General features: G+C 40.2%; 1 protein-coding gene across 1 annotated transcript in view; it reads right to left on the bottom strand.

Moving 5' to 3' along the window:
* Nucleotides 1–16,296, bottom strand: part of LOC145357031 (ADP-ribosylation factor-like protein 8A) — a 63,602-nt gene extending 47,306 nt beyond the window's left edge. Inside the window, exon 1 of the mRNA XM_080210082.1 lies at nt 15,807–16,296. Within this exon, the coding sequence (XP_080066208.1) occupies nt 15,807–15,929 (123 nt within the window). The 5' untranslated portion in view covers nt 15,930–16,296. The remainder of the gene's footprint in view (nt 1–15,806) is intronic.
* Between the last annotated feature and the right edge of the window lie 4,859 nt (nt 16,297–21,155).

The following is a 21,155-nucleotide window of genomic DNA, read 5'->3' on the forward strand; positions in this document are numbered from 1 at the left end:
AAGACAATTGAGCCGGAAGGGAGTCTGATCAAATTGCCTTGCCTTGCAATGGTTGGTATTGGAATTCAAGCCATGAGTCTTGTGTTTTGTTGAAGCAATCAGTATTTTAACAATGAGTAAAAAAGGCAGTTCAAGTGCTTAAGTTCTTTAAGAGTAACTGGCATTCCACCAAGTTAAGGAAAGAATAGTTAATGTTCACTGAGTGCTTCTTTAACCTTAATAAAGGTTGAGTTACACAAAATCTTCTGTGCAACTGCTTCTTTGTTCATCACTTCCTTACTCTGAGAATCAACAGATTAGCCTAGATGACGTGGAGGAAAACATCTGCAGAATTGAAGAGGCTGAATAGCCTTCTTTTGTACTGTAACACTCCATGAATCCAAACAAATTGGCAACACTTCTTTCCATGCTTGACATTCCCTTCTGTCATAAATCTATCAAAACCAAAGAAACCTTATATAATTTCTAGATTTCATGAGTCATCAACATTTTATTTCATTAACCAGGTTAACAAAGGTCACAGCAGTATTACAAACTGTAATTCATAATGAGCTTTACAAGGCAACGTATTAAAGGAGCACTCGTCATGAAACATAGAACTTTAAAATTCTAAAAGATCATCTGGGAAATGAACATGCCATCGGAATACAGAATTCATCAACTACAGCACTGGGAACAACAAAATCATGCTTAGTCAATTTAGTGACTACCATTATTGACAACATATTTATTGAGGCCATGGAGGTAAAAGGTCACTCATTTTCTATCACTATACTGAAGATTTCCACATTCCCGAGTTGGGCAGCAAATACTGAAAAATGTTACACAATGCCCAAGAGTACTGTGTAAATAAGTATCAGACACAAAGATAGGTAATCGGTTTTGCCAAATTGTTTCCTAAAGTTAATATATTGCTGAACAAACTCACACAGGACCTTTAACAGCTCGAGTTTTCCTTCCAAGGTGTACTAGAGGTGAGGCATGAGTGACTGCCCTTGACAACAAGGCTGCATTCGACTGAGTGTGGCATCAAGGAGCCTGAGCACAACTGAAGTCAATAGGAATTAGAAGGGTTGGTATCATACCTGACAGAAAGGAAGATAGTTATGGTGGTCAGTCAACCCTATTTCAGGACATCGCTGTAGCAGTTCCTCAGAACATTGTTCTAGGCCTAGTCATCTTTGCTGCTTCATGAATGACCTTCTTCCATTATAAGGTCAGAAGTGGGGATGTTTGCTGATGATTGCATAATGTTCAGCACCATTCGCAACTCCTCAGATACTGAAGCAGTCCATGTCCAAATGCAGCAGGGCCTGGATAATATCCAGGCTTGGGCTGACAAGTGGCAAGTAACAACTGCGTCACACAAGTGCCGGGCTATGACCACTTCCCCATGACATTTGATGTCATCACCATGGCTGAAACCCCATGATCAAATCTTGGGGATCACCACTGACTAGCCATATAAATATTATAAAAGTATGTAAGAGATTAGGAATCCTGCAGCAAGTAATCCTCCCCTGACTCCCCAAAGCCTGTCCACAATCTACAAGGCACAATTCAGGAGTGTGATGAAATACTCTCCACTTGTCTGGGTGAGTGGATCTCCACCAACATAAGAAGGTCGACACCTTTGAGAATAAAATAGCCCACTGACTGTCACCCCTTCAACAAACTGACTCTTTCTACCACTGACAAACAGTAGTAATGTGCACCATTTACAAGATGCACTACTGGAACGCACCAAGGCTCCACGTGCAGCATCTGCCAAACCCATGGCCATGACTATCACTTGAAATACCCACCACAAAGTTCTCCTTAAGTCACTCATGATCCTAACTCGGAAGTATAGCGCTGTTATTTCACTGATGTTGGATCAAAATCCTGGAACTCCCTAACATCATCATGGGTGTACCTGTATCACCGCAACTACAGCAGTTCAAGGGCAACTAAGGATGGGTAATGCTGGCTTATCCAGCAATGCCCATATCTCATTGAAACATATTTAAAATCAACACAAGCAATGAATAACAAATACATGATAAAACCAAATTCTAGCCTACAACACTAATGGAAATATTTGTGGAGTGCCATCAAAATTATATAATTTTCATTGCATCAGTTTAAGAATTACAGATATTTCACTTTCCCATGCTACAATTTACATGATTTTAGCTTTCAAAAGTACTGAATAGTTCAGTTCACACACTATCACCTACTTTGAGAAGCAGAGATTAATTTTCATCTTCTACCAAGATTCTTGACTATTTCCAGCAAAGAGCGAAAGCATCCTCAGCTAAAAATTCTCTTTTGCTCGCTTGTCAAGAAAGGGCAACCAGATTTTATTCTGCACCTATTTTTGACTATGGGAAGCTGGACAGGAAGGCACAGTTCCATTTTAATGTTGCTATGGTATCTTGGAAAGAAGGCTCTCAATTGCAATAACTAAGAAAATGGATGAGGGAACATGTCTCACTTGCAAATGTATGTGTTACACAAAATGGTTGATACAAGTTTCCACTGCTTTAAACATGTTCAAAAGGTCACTAGGAGCAATTAAAACTTCCAATCAATTTAATACAGAACTGATTCAAATAAAAAACATTTTGAATTGTAAATAAATAATTTAGAATTTATTTATAAAAGGATACAAATTATTGATAATCTGGGGTTGAATTATTGTCCAATGTTTATTAGAATCAAGCTATAGAAGTAACTTAGATCATTTATAGCTCAAAAAATATGAATCACATAATGAAAACTGAGTGATTTAATTGAACGACAATATAATAGAGCGTTGAAGGGGTTTTCTTGAGAACCCAGTCAGCTGACTTCATCTGGTAAGTAGCTATGCAATTAAACTCCCCACATCTGATTGCTAGTGGAAACTGACTACATAGTAGAAAGGTGTAAATTGATGAACATTAAAAATAAACTAATAATAATAATAAAAGTGCTACTTCCAGAGACCACGTCATACACCTTTCAGTGACAGGAGGGGGGGGGTGTTGTGTGTGTGGTGGTGGTGGTGGTAGAGATGAATACAGTACAAGCAGTATCAGGCTGTTTTACCCATTGCAAACAAATCTGATACTATTTATACCTACTAACATAGAAAACAGAAACATGGCAATCTCAAATCCTGGCGGTGGAAATGGGGACAAACTAACATCTGTCCCCATAATTGGGTGGCACGTTAGCATAGAGGTTAGTACTGCTGCTTCACAGCTCCAGGGACCTGGGTTTGATTCCCAGCTCAGGTCACTGTCTGTGTGGAGTTTGCACATTCTCCCTGCATCTGTGTGGGTTTCCTCCAGGTGCTCCGGTTTCTTCCCACAGTCCAAAGATTTGCAGGTTAGGTTAATTGGCCAAGCTAAATTGCCCCTTAGTGTCCCGGAATGTGTAGGTTAGAGGGATTAGCGGGTAAATATGTGGGGATAGGGCTTGGCTGGGATTGTTGTCGCTGCAGAGTCGATGGGCTAAATGGCTTCTTTCTGCACCGTAGGATTTCTATGGTTTCTAATCAAATAAATAACAGAAGCACCTTTTGTACTACAAGATGAAGCATTAATAATGATGTATATAGGTTAGGAAACTTGATATTGTTTGAATGAGAATAAACATAAATCACACATACTGTTTAATTATGTTGCTTGGTTTTAAAGCATGTGCATTAAAACTGTTCAGGATGCCTCCGTACCTTTTTTGGATTTTAAAAGCTAGCATCAGAAGCCTTTAGCAAATTAATAAAAGCTCGGGTACAGGTACAAAATTAAAAATGCTAATGGAATACTGACATTCATTGCAAGTGCCTGGAATAAAAGGGAAAACTTCAACTGGAGATCCTTGATTAGTCTCCATTGTGTTTTGGAAATACTTGTACTTGCATGCTGCCAAAATCACACCAAACCATACAAGGCATGAAGATATCATAACATACAATATGACAGTCACATAATGAGATATTAGGGCAGATTTCCAAAAGATGCTACCAAGGGGTAGCTTTTAAAGAACACCTTAAAGGAAGAAAGAATTGAAGAGAGGTAAGAGGTTTAGTAAAATAACTTCTGAGCTCAAATCTTAGGCAACTGAAAGTATAGTTACCAATGTCAGAACAAGTAAAATTAGGGATGCTTAAGATGCCAGAACTAAAGGAGCGTAGAGATCTTAGTTGTAGGGCTGGTGGTGCTTCAGAGATTGGGGTAAGAGGCCAGGGCATGCGCAAATTTGTAAACAAGGATGCAAATTTTCAAATAGAGGTGGTGTTTTAACTGGAATCTGGTGCAAGTTAGGATTCAGATAGCAGTGTTTTGTATCCTCTCAAGGTTACAGTAGGGGATTGAATGTGGAAATCCAACCAGGAATGTATTAGAATAGTCACATCAGGAGGTAACAAAAACATGGATAAGATTTCAGCAGCTGAAGAGCTGAGGCAGGTGTTGAGATGGATGATGTTATGGAACAAAAATAATATCCTGCTCTTGGAGGGAATATAATAGATTCAGCAGAATGATAACAGAACTAAAACCATTAAATTATGATGACAAATTGCATACAGTGGCTTGTATTCCCTTGAAGTTTAGAATGTTGAATGGTGATCTAACTGAGACATACAAATGATAAAGGGACTTGATAGGGTAAATACGAGGGAAACTACTTCCACTAGTGGAAGATCGAAAACAAGAAATATCAAGAGTAATCTTGAACCTGTGCCCGCCATCCATGCGAATGCCGGTGGGGACTCAAGATCCAGAAATCATAGTTCTTGCAACCTCTGATCTTCTGTCTGCTGCCACCCCCCACCCTTCACTGGGCATGATCATTTATATGCATCTGCATGTATTTTAATATAATGACCCCTCCTCTCCACATCTTGACCCCTCGCTATACCTTCAAACAGTGCCATTACAACAGGTTCACACAGACATGAGCCTGTCTTGGGGATCGCTCTAGGCACACAAAGGCAACTAAGAATAGTCCCCAGGGGACAAGGGACATGCCAAAAGCCAATGAGGGGACCAGAGGGGTGAAGAGAGTAAAACAAGCTTGAGGGGCTGGATTGCCTGATTCCATTCAAATTTTTAAAAATAGACACTGGAATTCAAAGGTTGAAATCAAACAAATACAGCTGGAAATGTACTTTTTCAAGAAAAACAGACACCTCAGCCTGAAACTTTTGCTTTAAAAAAAAACTGGAGTCTACTGATATGAATAATGTAAAATGCAATTTTAACAACGACCTAACATGAAATGAGACTTTTCAAAATAGCTTACCAGAAACGTTAAATCTGCTGTACCTGGTAGTGTCATAAAGACATTTTGCACTTCAAGGCTTAAGTTAACATTTAATTAACCAAACAAACCCACTTCACACCCAGCAAAACAAAAATTTGTCCCTTCTCTTCTCAAGATTCAATTTGTTCATGTCCCATTCTGCACTTCCATAAAATTCATCATGTCTAAACCACAGCCACATATATTCTGTATTACAATAAGTTTTGCTCATCCATCACACTTATATTCGCTGGCAGAGAATTTAGAATGCTCATGCTCAGGTGAAAAGGCAAGTTGTGAGACGGACACAAACAGTTTACAAAGAGATATTGCTAGATTAAGTATGTGGGCAAAAAGTTGGCAAATGAAGTCTAATGTGGAAAGTGTGGAGTTGTTCATTTTGGAAAGGAGAACAAAAGAAAAGTATTACTTAAATGGAGAAAAACTACAGAAAGCTGCAACACAAAGATACTTGGGAGTAATTGCGCATGAAACAGAAAGCTAGCACACTGGTGCAGCAGGTAATCAGGAAAGCTAATGCAACGTTGGCCCTTATTTCAAGGAGGTTGGAGTATATGAGTAGGGAAGTCTGCAACAGTATTAAGTGCTTGTGGGACCACATCAGGATGAATGTGAGCAGTTTTGGTCCCTTTGAGATATTATTTCATTGGAGGCAGTTCTGAGAAGGTTCACTAGGATGATTCTTGATTTGATGGAATTATCTTATGAGGAAAAGTTGGGTCTCGATTCATGGGAATTTAGAAGAATGAAAGATGATTTCATTGAAACAAAGAACTTTTAATGGGCTTGATAAGGTAAATGAGAGGATGTTTCCCTTCACAGGAGAGTCTAGGATCAGAGTGCATAGTCTTATGAATAAACGGGCACATTTTAAGACTGAGATGAGAAGGAATGCATGATGGCACAGTGGTTAGCACTGCTACATCACAACACCAGGGACCCCGGTTCAATGCCTGGCTTGGGTCACTGTCTGTGCGGAGTCTGCAAATTTTCCCAGTGACTGCATGAGTTTTCTCCAAGTGCTCCAGTTTCCTCCCACAGTCCAAAAGATATGCTAGTTAGGTGCATTGGCCATGCTAAATTTTCCCTCAGTGTACCCAAAAAGGCACCGGAGTGTGGGGACCAGGGGATTTTAACGCAAGCCTACTTGTGACACTAATAAATAAACTTTTTTAGCCTTTAAATTTGTTCTCTTAGAGGGTTGTGAATCTTTGGACTGTTAGGACAGAGTCCTTGCATATATTTAAGGCTGAGACAGATAAAAATCATTAAGGAAATCAAGAATTATGGGGAAGGGAAGTTGAATGGGAGGAATGTCAGGTCAGCCATGATCCTATTTGTGGAGCAGGCAGGCCTCCTTCTGCACTGTATGGATTCTATAATTCTGAGGGGCCAAACAACCTACTCCTTCCCAATTTTTATGGTTTTATGGTCATGCATATCTCCATGGGCTCATCCAAATCAGAATTACATTCAGCTTTGTGCTAACTCCACATCCTATTCTGTCACTGGACCACAATATGCAGACAATACTTGCATCTGCACACATCCCAGAGTGAGTTCTGAGCCACCATCAACACCTTATTGAGGCATACAAGAGCATGGGCCTTACAATAAATATCCATAAGACAAAAGGTCTTCTACCACCCTTCCCCTGGCACAATTGCACTGTCCCCTGTTTATCAAAATCCACAACGTGGCCTTCAACAACATGAGCAACTTTCCATACCTTGGGAGTCTACTGTCAACAAGGGCAGACATCGACGACAAAGTTGAACACCATCAGTGTCAGCACAAACTTTGTTCACCTACAGAAGTAAGTGTTTGAAGATCAGGGCCTCAGACCTGGCACCAAGCTCATGGCCTACACAGCAGTCTAGATACCCACCACCCTACATGGTTCACAGATGTATATTACATATAGGAGGACTTCACAATTCTGCAGAAATACCAGCAGCGCTGTGTCTGTGGCAAGATAGGCACACCAATGTCTATGTTTTCATTCAAGTCAACACCTGCAGCATCGGCCACACTTGATTAATTTCACTGGGTAGGCCACATTGTCTGCATATCTGACATGAGACTCCAGAAACAAGCGCTCTACTTATCATGGCAAGTGAGTCCCAGAAAAGCAGAGGAAACACTACAAGGATGCCCTTGAAAAAGGGCCACATCCCCACTGACATCAGGGAATCCCTGATCTAAGATCACCCAGGAGTGAGGGGCAAAGCATCTGGGAAGAAACAGACCACCAAGATCAAGGTGAAGCCAAGCATCCACAGCAGAAGAGGAGCATGGCAAATTGGGCACTATATCCACTGCTCTTCCAGCCACCATCTATCCCACCTACAACAGAGATTGCATTGGACTTCTCAGTCACCTAAGAATTAACTTTTAATGTGGAAGCAAGTCATCCACAACTTCAAGGGGCTGTCTAAGAAAACGTGGTCTGAGAGGTGGTTTCTGTAACAACTGCAATGTACTGTAGCCATTTCAACTGATCTGGATGGAGGGATATGCAAACTCCTGTTACAAATGCCCAAACAAATTCATGGGAGGCAGAAGCAGAGGGTAGGCAGCGTGGCCCTCAATTTTTTAAAAAAATTTGCTGAACAATTAGTTCCAGGAAAGATTTCATTACAAGTGCAGCATGAACTAGTTCCTAATTTCTTCTCACACTTTATTACATTCAAGTTCATAACATGAGCTATTTTTCATGAAGTTTCATAAACTACCTGATTTTAAAAACCATCTGAACCATTTATTCAGCACCATAAAGAAAAATAGATATATTATACTCCCCCATTTCTAGTGGACAGAGAATTAGAAATGTTGCATTTAACGAGATGTTGTTAATATTTAATGCTAATATGAACAAATTACATATTCAAGGAGTCACTATTCAGCTTCACTGTTTCCAGTACTGCTGTTGCTAAAATGCAGATCAAGTTACTGAAATATTTTACAATTTAGAAAGCAAAACAGGTAACCAGGTGATACAGAACAGGAGATACTTTGATCTCAGACTGGATTCCAATCCAACTGTGGCCTGAACAAGTCTCCTGTCTACAACCAATAAGCATGTATTGTGGTCTCAATCCAGTTCCTCATGAGAACAGGCCTTTAGCATATAACTGGTCCTCACTGCTTGATTTGGCACTGACAGTCTTATCTCCAGATTGTCTGTGTAGCAGTCTGGGACATACGGAAGTAGAGTGAATTTTAGTCTGCAGGTAGTTAACCTATATGTGACCTGCAAGCGCTTGACACCCATAGTGGAGTCATGATTATTACAAAACCCACAAAATCAGCACAACATTTGCTCATCTCTTCAAGAGGCAAAATTTAAGTAGAATTTATGAATTTGGCACTTTCTCCAGTCAACATACCAACCCCTTTTTTATGTTGTAATTGAGAATTTAGTAAATTGTAATGACTAGCATGTGAAATTTTTATAGCAAATCCACTATAAAATGCCACTCAGCAGTGCTATTATAGATATTGTCCTTCAGCACCGGTGTCTGTTGAGAGTTTAGAGTTGTCTCATACTGGGGGCGGTACTGGTGATTATGAATCTGTCAGTGGTAGAAGCAATTTAAAATGATGAATTAAGAGCAGCTTGCAAAACATATTGCACAACATTAAAGCAGGCTGGCTCATGGCATTTTGCTGTAGTATTTTGATATGCAGTTAATAATTCAAATGGTGACTCTGCAATAACACAGTTTATTAGACTCTCAGATAGCAACCTCAATAATTTTTCAATTTATATGCTTTCTTAAAAACAAACTTTTCTGCTCAAAACTTAATGCAAAAACATTGTAGTCTTTATTGGTTAAGAAGAAACAGACCAGAGAGAACTTGGGCCGATATCTTAATATCAACTTCCAGCAGCTTTCAATTGCGAAATTTCATTAAAACAGATGATACATCGTAATAGAAGACTCTTATGCAATTTGGAATCATCTCTGTCACAAAACAACAAGAGAGATGCAGTGGAATGAGTCGGAAGAGAGAATGTCAAGCAAAAAAAAAGCAGGATATCTTCAGCCAACAAAGCAGAAAGAACAGAATTGCGACTTACGGAGTTTGGAAAGTTAAAGCTCACAGAATGTTGTGTTTCAGTGCTTCTGACAGACCAGACAAGACTGCACACTACCTATATCTATATTCAGTATTGTAATTTTATATTGTGAATTACATAAATGCTACTCATGCTGAATGGCCTACTCCTGCTCCTAATTTGTATGTTCATATGCAGATGCCTATGAAACTCAATTTCTGAATTATATACATGCTGATTTTGATATCTGCGTAAGGCTCCAAAGTTTCACTTGTGCTGTTTCTGGGCTGGAAGGTTAAGCGTCATTATAAGAACAAAATCTTGTCATCAAAATCTTGCCATTAAATACCAGCACTATTCCCCACACAAAAAGGTTCAGTGATGCAAAACATTTGCAATCAGAAGTCATGTCCAATGAACCTAGTTATTGCATTCTGTGAATGTGACAATTTTTTGAAACTCATCAGGAGATTGGCAACAAGCTAATGATGCAATAGCTCAAATAGTCAATTTGTGGCTGTTCTCAACTTACGCCTTCTCTTTATCTCGACACGAAGTGTTGGATGACTTACTCAACATTTGGCTACACATTTAGTTCACCTTCATATTACCAGCAAATTCAGGATTAATGGCATGATGCCTTAACCATTCTAGATTGTCTGATTAAAGTATTTAGGAGAAAAACTGTCAGGATGTGTAGATTATTGCAAAAGAAGCAGCAAAATCCAAAGGCATTGATTTATGCAAGTCACATACATGCTGTTCTTCATTAACAAAGGATTACTCTTTTGGGCCTTTGCAACCTGACAAGATACTGGACATTTTTCACAACATAGCAGAGGTGGCAAACTAGTAGATTTGCCTTTTCTAAAAAAAAACCTCCAAATATTTCAAAAAATAGACTATACTCAAAAAAAGATGACCAATTCTATATCCACTGAATCCCAACAGTGCAGAAAGAGACCATTTGGCTCATTGAATCTGCACCCACTCTCTGAAAGAGCACCCAGTTATGTAATGCTTGATCGTTTATTTGTCAGATTGCAAAGACTGGAAGAGCATCATTGCACCATAAAAATTTGAGAAGGAACTAACTAACATAGTGTATAAGGGAGTGACTATGCAAAGTTAAAGCTTATTTATTAATCACAAGTAGGTTTACATTAACAATGAAATTACTGTGAAAATTCCCAAGTCACCACACTCCAGCGCTTGTTCAGGTACACTGATGGAGAATTTAGCATGGCCAGTGAGAGATACCAGAGCACCCAGGGGAAACACACAGACACGAGGAGAATGTGCGGGCACCACAGACACTGACCCAAGCTGGGAATCAAACCCAGGTCCCTGGCGCTGTTGGCAGCAGCATTAACCACTGCGCCTTCATACCGCCCTTATGTGGACTTCAAAACGAGGCGTAAGGTATCTACCAATAGACATGACATGAAGATTATTCATTACGACACACATGTATACCCAAAGTGACTTTCCAGCCTAACAGATGATGTTTGAGTGCCCAGAAAACTAAAATATTTAGTATTTTGTGCAAACATAATACAAATTATAAAACCAGTGTCAAATATAATTAACTATTAATAATGTGAATGAATCAACTCCTGTGGCACAGTGGTTAGCATTGTTGCCTCAACAGCGCCAGGGACCCGGGTTCAATTCCTGGCTTAGGTCACTGTATGTGTGAAGTCTGCACATTCTCCATGTCTGCGTGGGTTTCCTCCGGGTGTTCCAGTTTCCTGCCACAGTCCAAAGATGTGCAGGTAAGGTCGATTGGCCATGCAAAATTTCCCCTTAGTGTCATGGGGACTAGCTAGGGTAAATGCATGGCGTTATGTGGAGAGCACCTGGGTGGAATTGTGGTCGGTGCAGACTCGGTGGGCCGAATGGCCTCCTTTTGCACTATTGGGTTCTACGATTTTAAAAGGTAATTGTGTATTAATGAATTTTGCAAGTTATTTTCTGACAAAAAGGATTCTACGTCTGCTTTATTCAGCTCACATGACACGTTTGGTCATGACATTTGAGTAATGTGAAGTAAGCCATTTAGAAAATCATGTGCCAAATATTGTAAAAAAACGTAGACTCACATTTCAGGCTAAGCTAAGCTCAGCTCCATTTCAGCTAGTTCTAATGCAAAGTAACTCCTATACTGGAAGCAATAAGTTGCAGAATGTCTGAACAGTCAAATGGCAACTGAAAGCTTTTCAAGCTGCAGGATATGAAAATATCATCCATTCAACTGGTTAACCTAGATTAAGCTTGAAGTCATCTGATTACATCTATTCAATTCATCTTATCGTCTCCCTTCCTTTGTTCAACCTCGCACAGTGAGCTTTGACATTTCAGCTGGGATTTTCAGTCTCACAGAAGCTTACCACAACAACAGACACCAATTAACCAGTTCAAGTGTTAAGATACTGCATATTCTAAATGCAACTGAATGAATGCTTTGATTACGGCAGGTAACTTTGACTGTCATACAATTCCCCATTAAGTGTTCTGTAATTTGGTTAAGGGATAATCTATTTTTATTCACGTGCGTGTCACATGCATATTTACTGCCATCACTAATTGAAGGTCTTTCAGAGTCAACCACATTACTGTGGTTGACTCTAAAGTTGATCTGGAGTCACGTGGAGGCCAACTCAGGTGAGGATGGCAAATTTAATGTCTGAAGGACATTAGTGACTCAGATGGGTCATAATTAATAATGGTTTCTATTCCAGGTTTTTTATTGAACTCAAATTTCACCATCTGCTGTGGTGAGATTGAATGCAGACCTCTATTACTTGTCCAGTGACAATACTACTGTATGACCTCCTCCCTGGGAGTAAGTTTTTTTTAAAAAAGAGTTCAAATAGCAAATCATTGTCTTCCATAAAAGTTAAGCAGGCTGCCTGTTAGCTACAATTCATGACTTAAGTACCAAATTTATTCTAAACTACAAGATAATGGGCTTCTACCTTACTCCAAGGCTTCAGCATTTCACTGAGGCAAACATTTCAGTACAGAACTGAGAATGCTGCACTAGTGAATACCAGGATTCAAAGGTAAGGTCAAGAGGCCCTGCTTATCTGCTCAAGTAGTACAAAATTTCCAACAGCTCTATTTAAAGAAAAGCAGGGAAATTGCCTTGATGCCCTTGCAGAACTTTATTCTTGACCCAAACCATAAAAATAGATTTATTTGTCCTTCAGCTCAGTCAATATTGGGACCTTGCTGTGCACAAACTGGTTATTGCCTTAGACTACAGAACAAGTGACAACGCTTGCAAAATAACTTGTTTTCCATGATGCACTTTGGAACACACTGAGAATATAAAATGCACTATATATAGCTGCTTCAGCTACTAATCTATATATTACAATATTTTAACCACTTGCTCATTTGCAAGAGGTTGACAAACAACTGAGGTGGTGACCTGGCAGAGGTTTACAATATTACCAATGGCTTCGACGCAGTATCCATTGATCAGAGCAAAATAATAGGAGGGTACAAATTCAAAATAATCACAAAAATTACTTTTAAAAGAAAATCATGATTAGTTACCTGAATATGAGGAATACAAAAGAGTGAGCAACAAAGTCAGTTTTTAACATGTGGTACATGGGGGCATAGTGGTATAAAATTTACAAAACATCACAGGATATCAGAATTCAAAAGATGGTGAGTTACAAAAGGAATTTTCATTCTTCTACTTAGTACAACACGTGTAAAATAGCTTAATGTACATACATACACACACAAATAATGTATAATCTGAAAGTAGTTTGAAACAACTCTCAAACAATAAAATGGTTCTGCTTCTTCTAACCTCCACTCCTCACTTCCTGAAAGCAGTGGCTCATATTTAGAGTATGGTTTTACAGGAGCAGACAGCCATCTGGTGCATCATCCAAGTGGCCATACTGTGAATCTAGTTCATAGTTCTTAAAAATTAATTGGCTGTAGGGAGGCAAAGCCAAAGCTGTGTGCATGTGCGTGTTACATCTATCTCATTCGAGGCAGCTTCACAGGAGACCTTGGATTGTTTTCATGATCTTTATCCAGTAATGTCAAGGCCAACTGTAGCACCAACCATGCCAACAGAGATTAGGAATCAAACGTAGAATCTTCCAGATATGCACAATTCAGTACCATAACCAGATAGCACATTTTCTAAAAGGAGTCATCCAAATGAAGGATAGCTTCAAAAACCATAAAAATATTCTGATGTCAAAATCACACCTCTACTGCAGACAAAGTGTACTTACATTAGTAAAAATCCTTCACAAAAACTAATTGATTATTTTCTTTTTTGAAGTATGATTACCAAATACAAGGTTCAGAAGGTCTAAAACATGACTGCAGCTGACCATAATTCGTACATTAGAAAGATGTTAGATCAAATATTTAGTTAACCTTCATAACATACTGTAGCATATTCTACTGGGCAATTTACATGTCAGATATCATAAAAATGTTTCATTAGTACACGGCTACAAATTGTACTGACTAACATAGCAGCTGTTAAGTGAAAGGCCTTACGGGTGGATAATAAGAGACGTATTTTCAACATTCGTGATCAACGGCATCCTTCCATCTATGCAAGATGATTATTCATATACTTTATGTTAAAACTTCTTTTGCAAGTAAAAGCTCAGCTGCAAGATTCTAAAGTGCATTTTAGAGCCCAAGAGAAATTGAAAAAAAACCGACATGAATCAACAATTTTAATAATAATCCCTCTCTTACAAACCAGGCCATATAGTCTAAAGAGCAATCTTGCACCTATACCCTGTTTGTATCAAAATCTTTCCTGACTCTTAAATGGCACATTCCAGTGTGCAATTGAGCCATTAGGCAGGAAGATGTTAGGTTCCACCCTCAATCTGTGCTGAGTTAGTCAATCCCAGTTTAAGTTAAAGTATGGGGAAAAAGTACCCCACATCATGAAAAATCGGTCTGTAAGTTATTCACCGATGGAGTTTACATAAAACTTGAATGATATATATAGATGGGCAATTGGTGCTAATGGAGACAGACATTTTTCTTTTGAAGTGACAGTTATTGATTTATTTGAACAGGAAACTGGGATTTAGTATAAAGGGGATACAAAGATATTTGTTAATATTTGAAATTAAATCCACTAATTGAATGGATTTTCTCCTTTTGATTCAATTAGTTCTCACATTCAGTTTTAAAATTGATCAGCCATAGGCAAAAAATTCCTAAAAACATTGCAAAACCATTTATTTCCTCTTTTGTATTCTCATTGTGCAAAGGCAGGGGTGGGAGAAAGAGAAAGAAAGTAGAGGCTGACTTGCAGGGGGAACAGTGGAAGAGTCCAACCCCATTTGAGGGGGAAACAAGTTGGACAGAAAAAGGTAGTTCTGTCCAAGGAGTACTTCTGGTATTGGGAGAGATAGTTGGCATTAGCACTTAAAAGAACCCAGGTTACAAAATAATGTATTCTCCAACTTGCCATAGTTTGTCACAGGAAATCCAGTTAATTATAATAAACGTTCTATATGTCATTTTGCTGGAATAAGAGAAATCTAAAGCAGATCACTGCTGTAACAATGACTTGGCTCATGTTTTCTCTTTCTACTCCAGTATACGTACACAGAATTGTTTCATAACCACAAAAAATTGTACAAACACAGAACTGAGATAAAGCAGGCTCAGGGTCCTATCAAACCTATTGATTTGTCGTATGATGCAACTAAACTACAATCCATCTATTGTAAAAATCCTGGACTAAAAGACACTCAGAGTATACAAAACATTGCAAAGCATTATTGTTTTAGTAAAACACCCTCTTGTTTGGGTATGATTCATGAATACTCATAACTAGGGTGTAACCCCAAAATGAGTTATAATTCCAAGACGCATTCTCGTTCACAGCCCCCTATGAATTATTTGTTTTTTTTTCCAAATACATCAAATGTTCTACCTTTTGGATACTTACATTTTTCAGAGATTACAAATGTCACATGTTCACTACAGACCAGCAAACATCTTCAAGACACTCACCCAGGGAACGGAAATTTAAAAAACACACACAGGCCACACACAACAATGTTAGCTGGATATACTGTAGGGCCGCAGAGGGTTAAGAAACCACTCAGGAAGTTAAAGCTGGACGATGCGCAGAATCGTGTATGCTTCTAATTATCAAAACACCATTTTTTAAAAGAAAAAAACATTTTCATTTAGGTACAAGGCAAAGTGTTTTGCCAACGTTGCAAAATGCTTCAAAACTATTGGAAAAGATTTGTTTCTAACCTTCATTTCATATTTTTAATTACATAAATAAGTAAGATTGCTTACAGATAATTGACATGAGACAACTGAATTGGGTTGATTGCCAAAGGGTTTTTCTGGCACCTCCCTGTTCCCTGTGAATACTGAGGATGTTTTTTTCTGGTTGTGTTTGTCCTGATTCTCTTACCGCTATCACGTTGACAAACGTCGTCTTGCCCGAGTACTGCAGCCCCACCAGGGTCAGCTCCATCTCCTCCTTCCAGAAGAGGGACTTGAACCAGTCCAGCAGCTTGTTGAAAAGGGCCAACATCTCCCTGGTTATGTGTGTGTTCCTTATTTTCCCCCCTGTTGTTGAGGGGGAGTGAGGGAAGGATTGAGGGAAAAGGGGAAGGAGGAGGTTGGGGAAGAGATGAGAAACAAGCTGTCCGACGGCCTCTTCTCTTTTCCAGCTCCAACCAGCAGGCCTTTGGCTGGAAAGGCCTCGCTTTCCTCCTCCTCCTCCTACTACTTCACTAACGCCGCTTCCGCCGTCCCGCGAGCTTCGCAGAGAAAAGCTGGGGGCAAGGGCGACGGAAAGGGAAAGAGAAATGAAAGGTGTTTTCTCCACAAACCAGGAAAAGGTAACCAGGCTGCCAGAGCCGGCCTCCTGTAAACACACCGCCCCGACTCCTCCCGCGACCGCTGGCGCCCCCTGGCCTGGAAGAGTCGGAACAGCAACCCTCCATCCACCTTAGGGTGGGACAGGCCATTCACTGCACCAAACTACAACCCTGCTCCCCATTTTACTCCCCGAAAAGCACTGGAAACGTTCACTGTATTCCTTGTGTCTGTGGGTTTCCTCCGGCTGCTCCTGTTTCCTCCCACAGTCCGGAAGACATGCTGGTTAGGTGCATTGGCCATGCTAAGTTCACCCTCTCTACCCGAACAGATGCCGGAGTATAGTGACGAGGGGATTTTGACAGTAACTTCATTGAAGTTTTAGTGTAAACTTACTAATAAATAAACTTTAAACAATGAAGATACTGTGAAAATTCCTTAATCATCACATGCTGGTGCCTTTTCAGGTACACTGGGGAAGTATGGCCAGTGCATTTAGCCAGCACATCTTTCAGACTGTGGGAGGAAACTGGAGCATCTGGAAGAAATCCATGCGGACAGGTAGAACACGCAGACTCTGCACAGACAGTGACTCAAGCCGCCAATCAAACCCATGTCCCTGGCGCTGTGAGGCAGCAGTGTTAATCACTGTGCCACAGTGCCGCATGTACCATGCATTACTTTTCACTGTATCCCAGCACACATAACAATAATAAATGAAATCAAAGAGGCCATTCGATCTATTGAATCTCCAACAGGGCAATGTACCCGGCCCTATCCCCATAACCCTAATATTTACCCTGCTAATCCCCCTCGCCCGCACGTCTTGGGACATAAGGGGCAATTTAGCATAGCCATCCAACCTAACCCATACATTAGTTTCCTGCCAGGGATAAGTTAAATAAGTGAGGTTTATCCTGGCAACACAGCAGGAGCTGTTATTGCTTCAGAAAAATTTTCTGGATCATCAGAAATTTCATGTTACCTGCCCCTGCTGGGTCAGGCAATAAGAGGTGTATGGGCTGCCCATTCAGATAATGAGATCGGCAAGGCTAATCACACTACACCCCCCATCCCCTCCGCCCCCAACTGCAAGAATTGCTGCCAAGGTAACGGTGAGGCTAATGGTGCTGCTGTTATTGAAATGCAGGTGACGCAGAATTTTTAGGCAAGGGTGAGTAAGTGTGGAGTGGCATGAACTTGCATAGTGGATAGATACCAAGTAAACTTGCCACAGGAAGTTGTCATTTTAAGTATATTTACCCTTGGAACTGTTGAAGTAGAATTTTTTCCTGCTTCTTGACTGTGATAGAGAGACTCAACAAAATTCATTCCGACCAAATAACTAGCCTTTATTTACAGAGGACTGTATGCAATATTGACAAAAACTTGAGTTCAGAGAACCGTCATTACGACTTGCTAATTCCTCCTCAAGTCCGCGCTTACATAAAGAATCAATTCAACATTTATACATAATCATTATTAATTTGCATGACCAGAGCTTATTCAGGAATTTGATCAAATAGAGGCATCATAAGTAATGTCATAAATAATGGTACAACCTGCTGACCTCCTAAAACTCTTTGGCTCATCATTCATACCTTTATCTTGTCCTTTTGATGGAACGGAAGAAGGCCGATGACTTCGTCATCTCTGACTTTATCTCATCTCACTCATACAAACCTAGGTATGTGGAGTCAGCCTTATCAGGTCTTGACCTTCTCCGGTCTTATTCATGTCTTAGGTTATGCAGAGTCAGTTTTCCTTATTTTGTACCAAATACTTGACCAATTTTTCCATAATGCCACTACTTCATACATATAACTTCACAGAACAAAGCAATGTTTCCATTACTGCCTGTGATATTGGAAATTAACTATTTCAAGTGCAATCTTCCTCAGATTTCAGCACATTTTAAAAAAGGGATCTTTTATTTTTATTTCTATCCCTCATTCTCTCTTTCAATTCAATCTTTCTTACCCTTTAGTAAAAACAAAATATTGCAAAGCTGAAATAAAAACAGAAAGTAATGGAAAAATCAGCAGGCCTGGCAGCATGTGGAAAGAGAAACAGAGTTAACATTTTTGAATCCAAAATAGCTGTCCTTCAGAACCCCAGTTGTTTTTCCAGCAGTTTATGTTTTTTTATTTATTTTCCTTCATTTCTGTTTCTGCATTTCATTTAATATTGAACTCATCATTCTAGCTTAGTCTTCCTTATTCAGGTCTTACATTAAAACCTTGGTTCCCTCCGACTTATTCTTGACATGTTACCAATCAGCAACATCATCTGAAAACATAGTGTCAGGTACCACATGTACACTGACAACACTGAACTTAAGATGGTAATTGGCTACCCTTCACCATTTCAATGGAAGAGCTTTAATACGACAATGGCTGCCGATCAATGGAAGATGGGTTTTCAAACAATGTCATTCAATGAGATGATCATAACTGGAATGTTTGATGGCACATCAAACATCTCCATTGTGTGTCAATTGCATGAGTCAATGGACAGGATTTCATGGCCTCACTCATCCTGAAACCATAAAATCCCGCCTGAGATCAACAGACCTTTCTATGTTCCGCCCATCTCCCGCTCTGATTTCCATGGCAGGCGGGATGGTAAAATTCCGGCCAATGACTCACAGAGGGTTCTGGGTGTGCAAGTCCACAGATCCCTAAAGGTGGTAGCGCAGGTGGAGAGAGTGGTGAAGAAGGCATATGGCATGGTTGCCTTTAATGGACAGGGCATAGAGTATAAAAGTTGGCAATATGATGTTGCAGCTGTATAGAGCATTGGTTAGGCCACATTTGGAATACTGCGTCCAGTTCTGGTCACCACGCTACCAGAAGGACGCAGAGGCTTTGGAGACAGTACAGAAAAGGTTTACCAGAATGTTGCCTGGTATGAAGGGTCTTAGCTATGAGGAGAGATTGGGCAAGCTGCGGTTGTTCTCCCTGGAAAGACGGAGATTGAGGGGTGACCTAATAGAGATGTATAAAATTGTGAAGGGCATAGATAGGGTGAACAGTGGGAAGCTTTTCCCCAGGTTGGAGGTGACGAACGCAAGGGGTCACAAGTTCAAGGTTAAGGGCACAAGGTTCAACACAGATGTCAGGGGGACGTATTTTACACAGAGGATGGTGGGGGCCTGGAATGCACTGCCAACCAAAGTGGTTGAGGCGGACACGCTGGGATCAGTTAAGACTTATCTAGATAGCCACATGAACAGACTGGGAATAGAGGGATAGAAATGAATGGTCTAGTTGGGCACATGAGCAGCACAAGCTTGGAGGGCCGAAGGGCCTGTTCCTGTGCTGTACTGTTCTTTGCTCCTTGTTTGTTCTTTGACTCCAACCCATTCTATGGATAATGAGATACGTTGATGCTGCCATAATATGACTGAAACTTGCTGGAAAGGGAGCCAATACCTTATGAATCCTCAAGGGAGCTCAGCAAGTCAGGCTGGGACTAGAACCTCAGTGAAAAAGATCTCACCGATAAAAAGGAAAGAACTCTGCCTCGAAAGGTCAATTATAAGCACTGTAAACAAGTGACTTGTTTCTTGACAGTCTATTAGGAATTCAAGTGCATGTTACATCTCTATAAATTATTTTGTGTGTGTGTATGCCTGCTTGTTTGGGGACTGGGTGATTGTAGGATTTATATTTTAGGTGATGTGAAAAATAAATGCTTTTTAACTCTTTATTTAAACTTACAAGGAACCCTGCTTGTGTTTGTTCTGTAAACTCACAGTACTCAAATGGATACTCCTTCTCAAAAATAATCCTGTTGCTGCTAGCTGAGGTGTGAGCAAAGGGGAAAATTATCCCACTTCTTTCCACATCCATAACATTTATGTGCCTCAACTCAGCTGCTGCATAGGCCGTCGTCTATGCCTTTGTTATCACTACACTTGACTATTCCAACTCACTACCGATGCTCTTCCACTTTCTACCTTCATGTTTTTAAGCTTACCAAAATCTCTGATATCATGACCTAACTTGCACTTAAAGTCTCATTCACTGATTACCTCTGTGCTTGTTGTCCAACATCGACTCACAGTCTGGCAACATTTTAGTTTTAACGTTCCCTTTCAAATTCCATGAGAGTCTCCATGCTTTACCTGTGTAACTTTTTCCAGCTCCACAACATCCTAAGATCTCTGCATTCCTTCAATTCTGGCCTGTATTCCTCTTCAATTTTAATCACTCTACCATTGACCAAGGGCTTTCAGCTCTTAGCTCTGTAATGCCCTCCCTAAACCTTTCCATCTCTCTCTCCTCTGACACTCCTTGAAGCCCATCTCTTTGACCAAACTTTCATTACCCTGCTTTAATAACATCTTCTGCGCTTAAACTGGACCAGATGCTGGGCAACACGACAGTTCAGTGACTATCACTGTTTGCTGTGCAGACACATGGATTTGGGCCAATGTCTGTGGGAGTTTGCGCATTCTCCCCGTGCTTGCGTGGGTTTTCTCCGGGTGCTCCGGTTTCCTCCCACACCCCAAAGATGTGCTATTAGGCTGATTGGAGGTAATAAATTGTCCCTAAATTAGTTTCCCTCAATGTGGAATGCCATAAGCATAGATAAGGGTCATGGGTGGAGGGAGGACTGGTAATGTTAAAATGGCGGCGTGGGCTCGTTGGGCTGAAGGGCCTGTTTCCCGGCCTGTTTTTGTTCTTTGTTCTGTGGTTTTGTATTAATTTTGCAATGTACAGAAACAAGTCATTTGATCAGATCAATGTCAATTTTATTTGATAATCCCGTGCAATGACTTAGGATCTTTTACTATGTTGAAGGCACACTATAAATATAAGATGATGTTTTTTGTTCTTGGGTTAACAAAGAAACAAAGAACAACCCAGCATGGGAAACAGGCCCTTCGGCCCAACGAGCCCGCGCTGCCATTTCAACAAAGCATTTTCCTACA

Source organism: Carcharhinus amblyrhynchos, chromosome 22 (assembly GCF_965287045.1).
Source record: "Carcharhinus amblyrhynchos chromosome 22, sCarAmb.v2.hapA, whole genome shotgun sequence".
NCBI classification, from domain to species: Eukaryota; Metazoa; Chordata; class Chondrichthyes; order Carcharhiniformes; family Carcharhinidae; genus Carcharhinus; species Carcharhinus amblyrhynchos.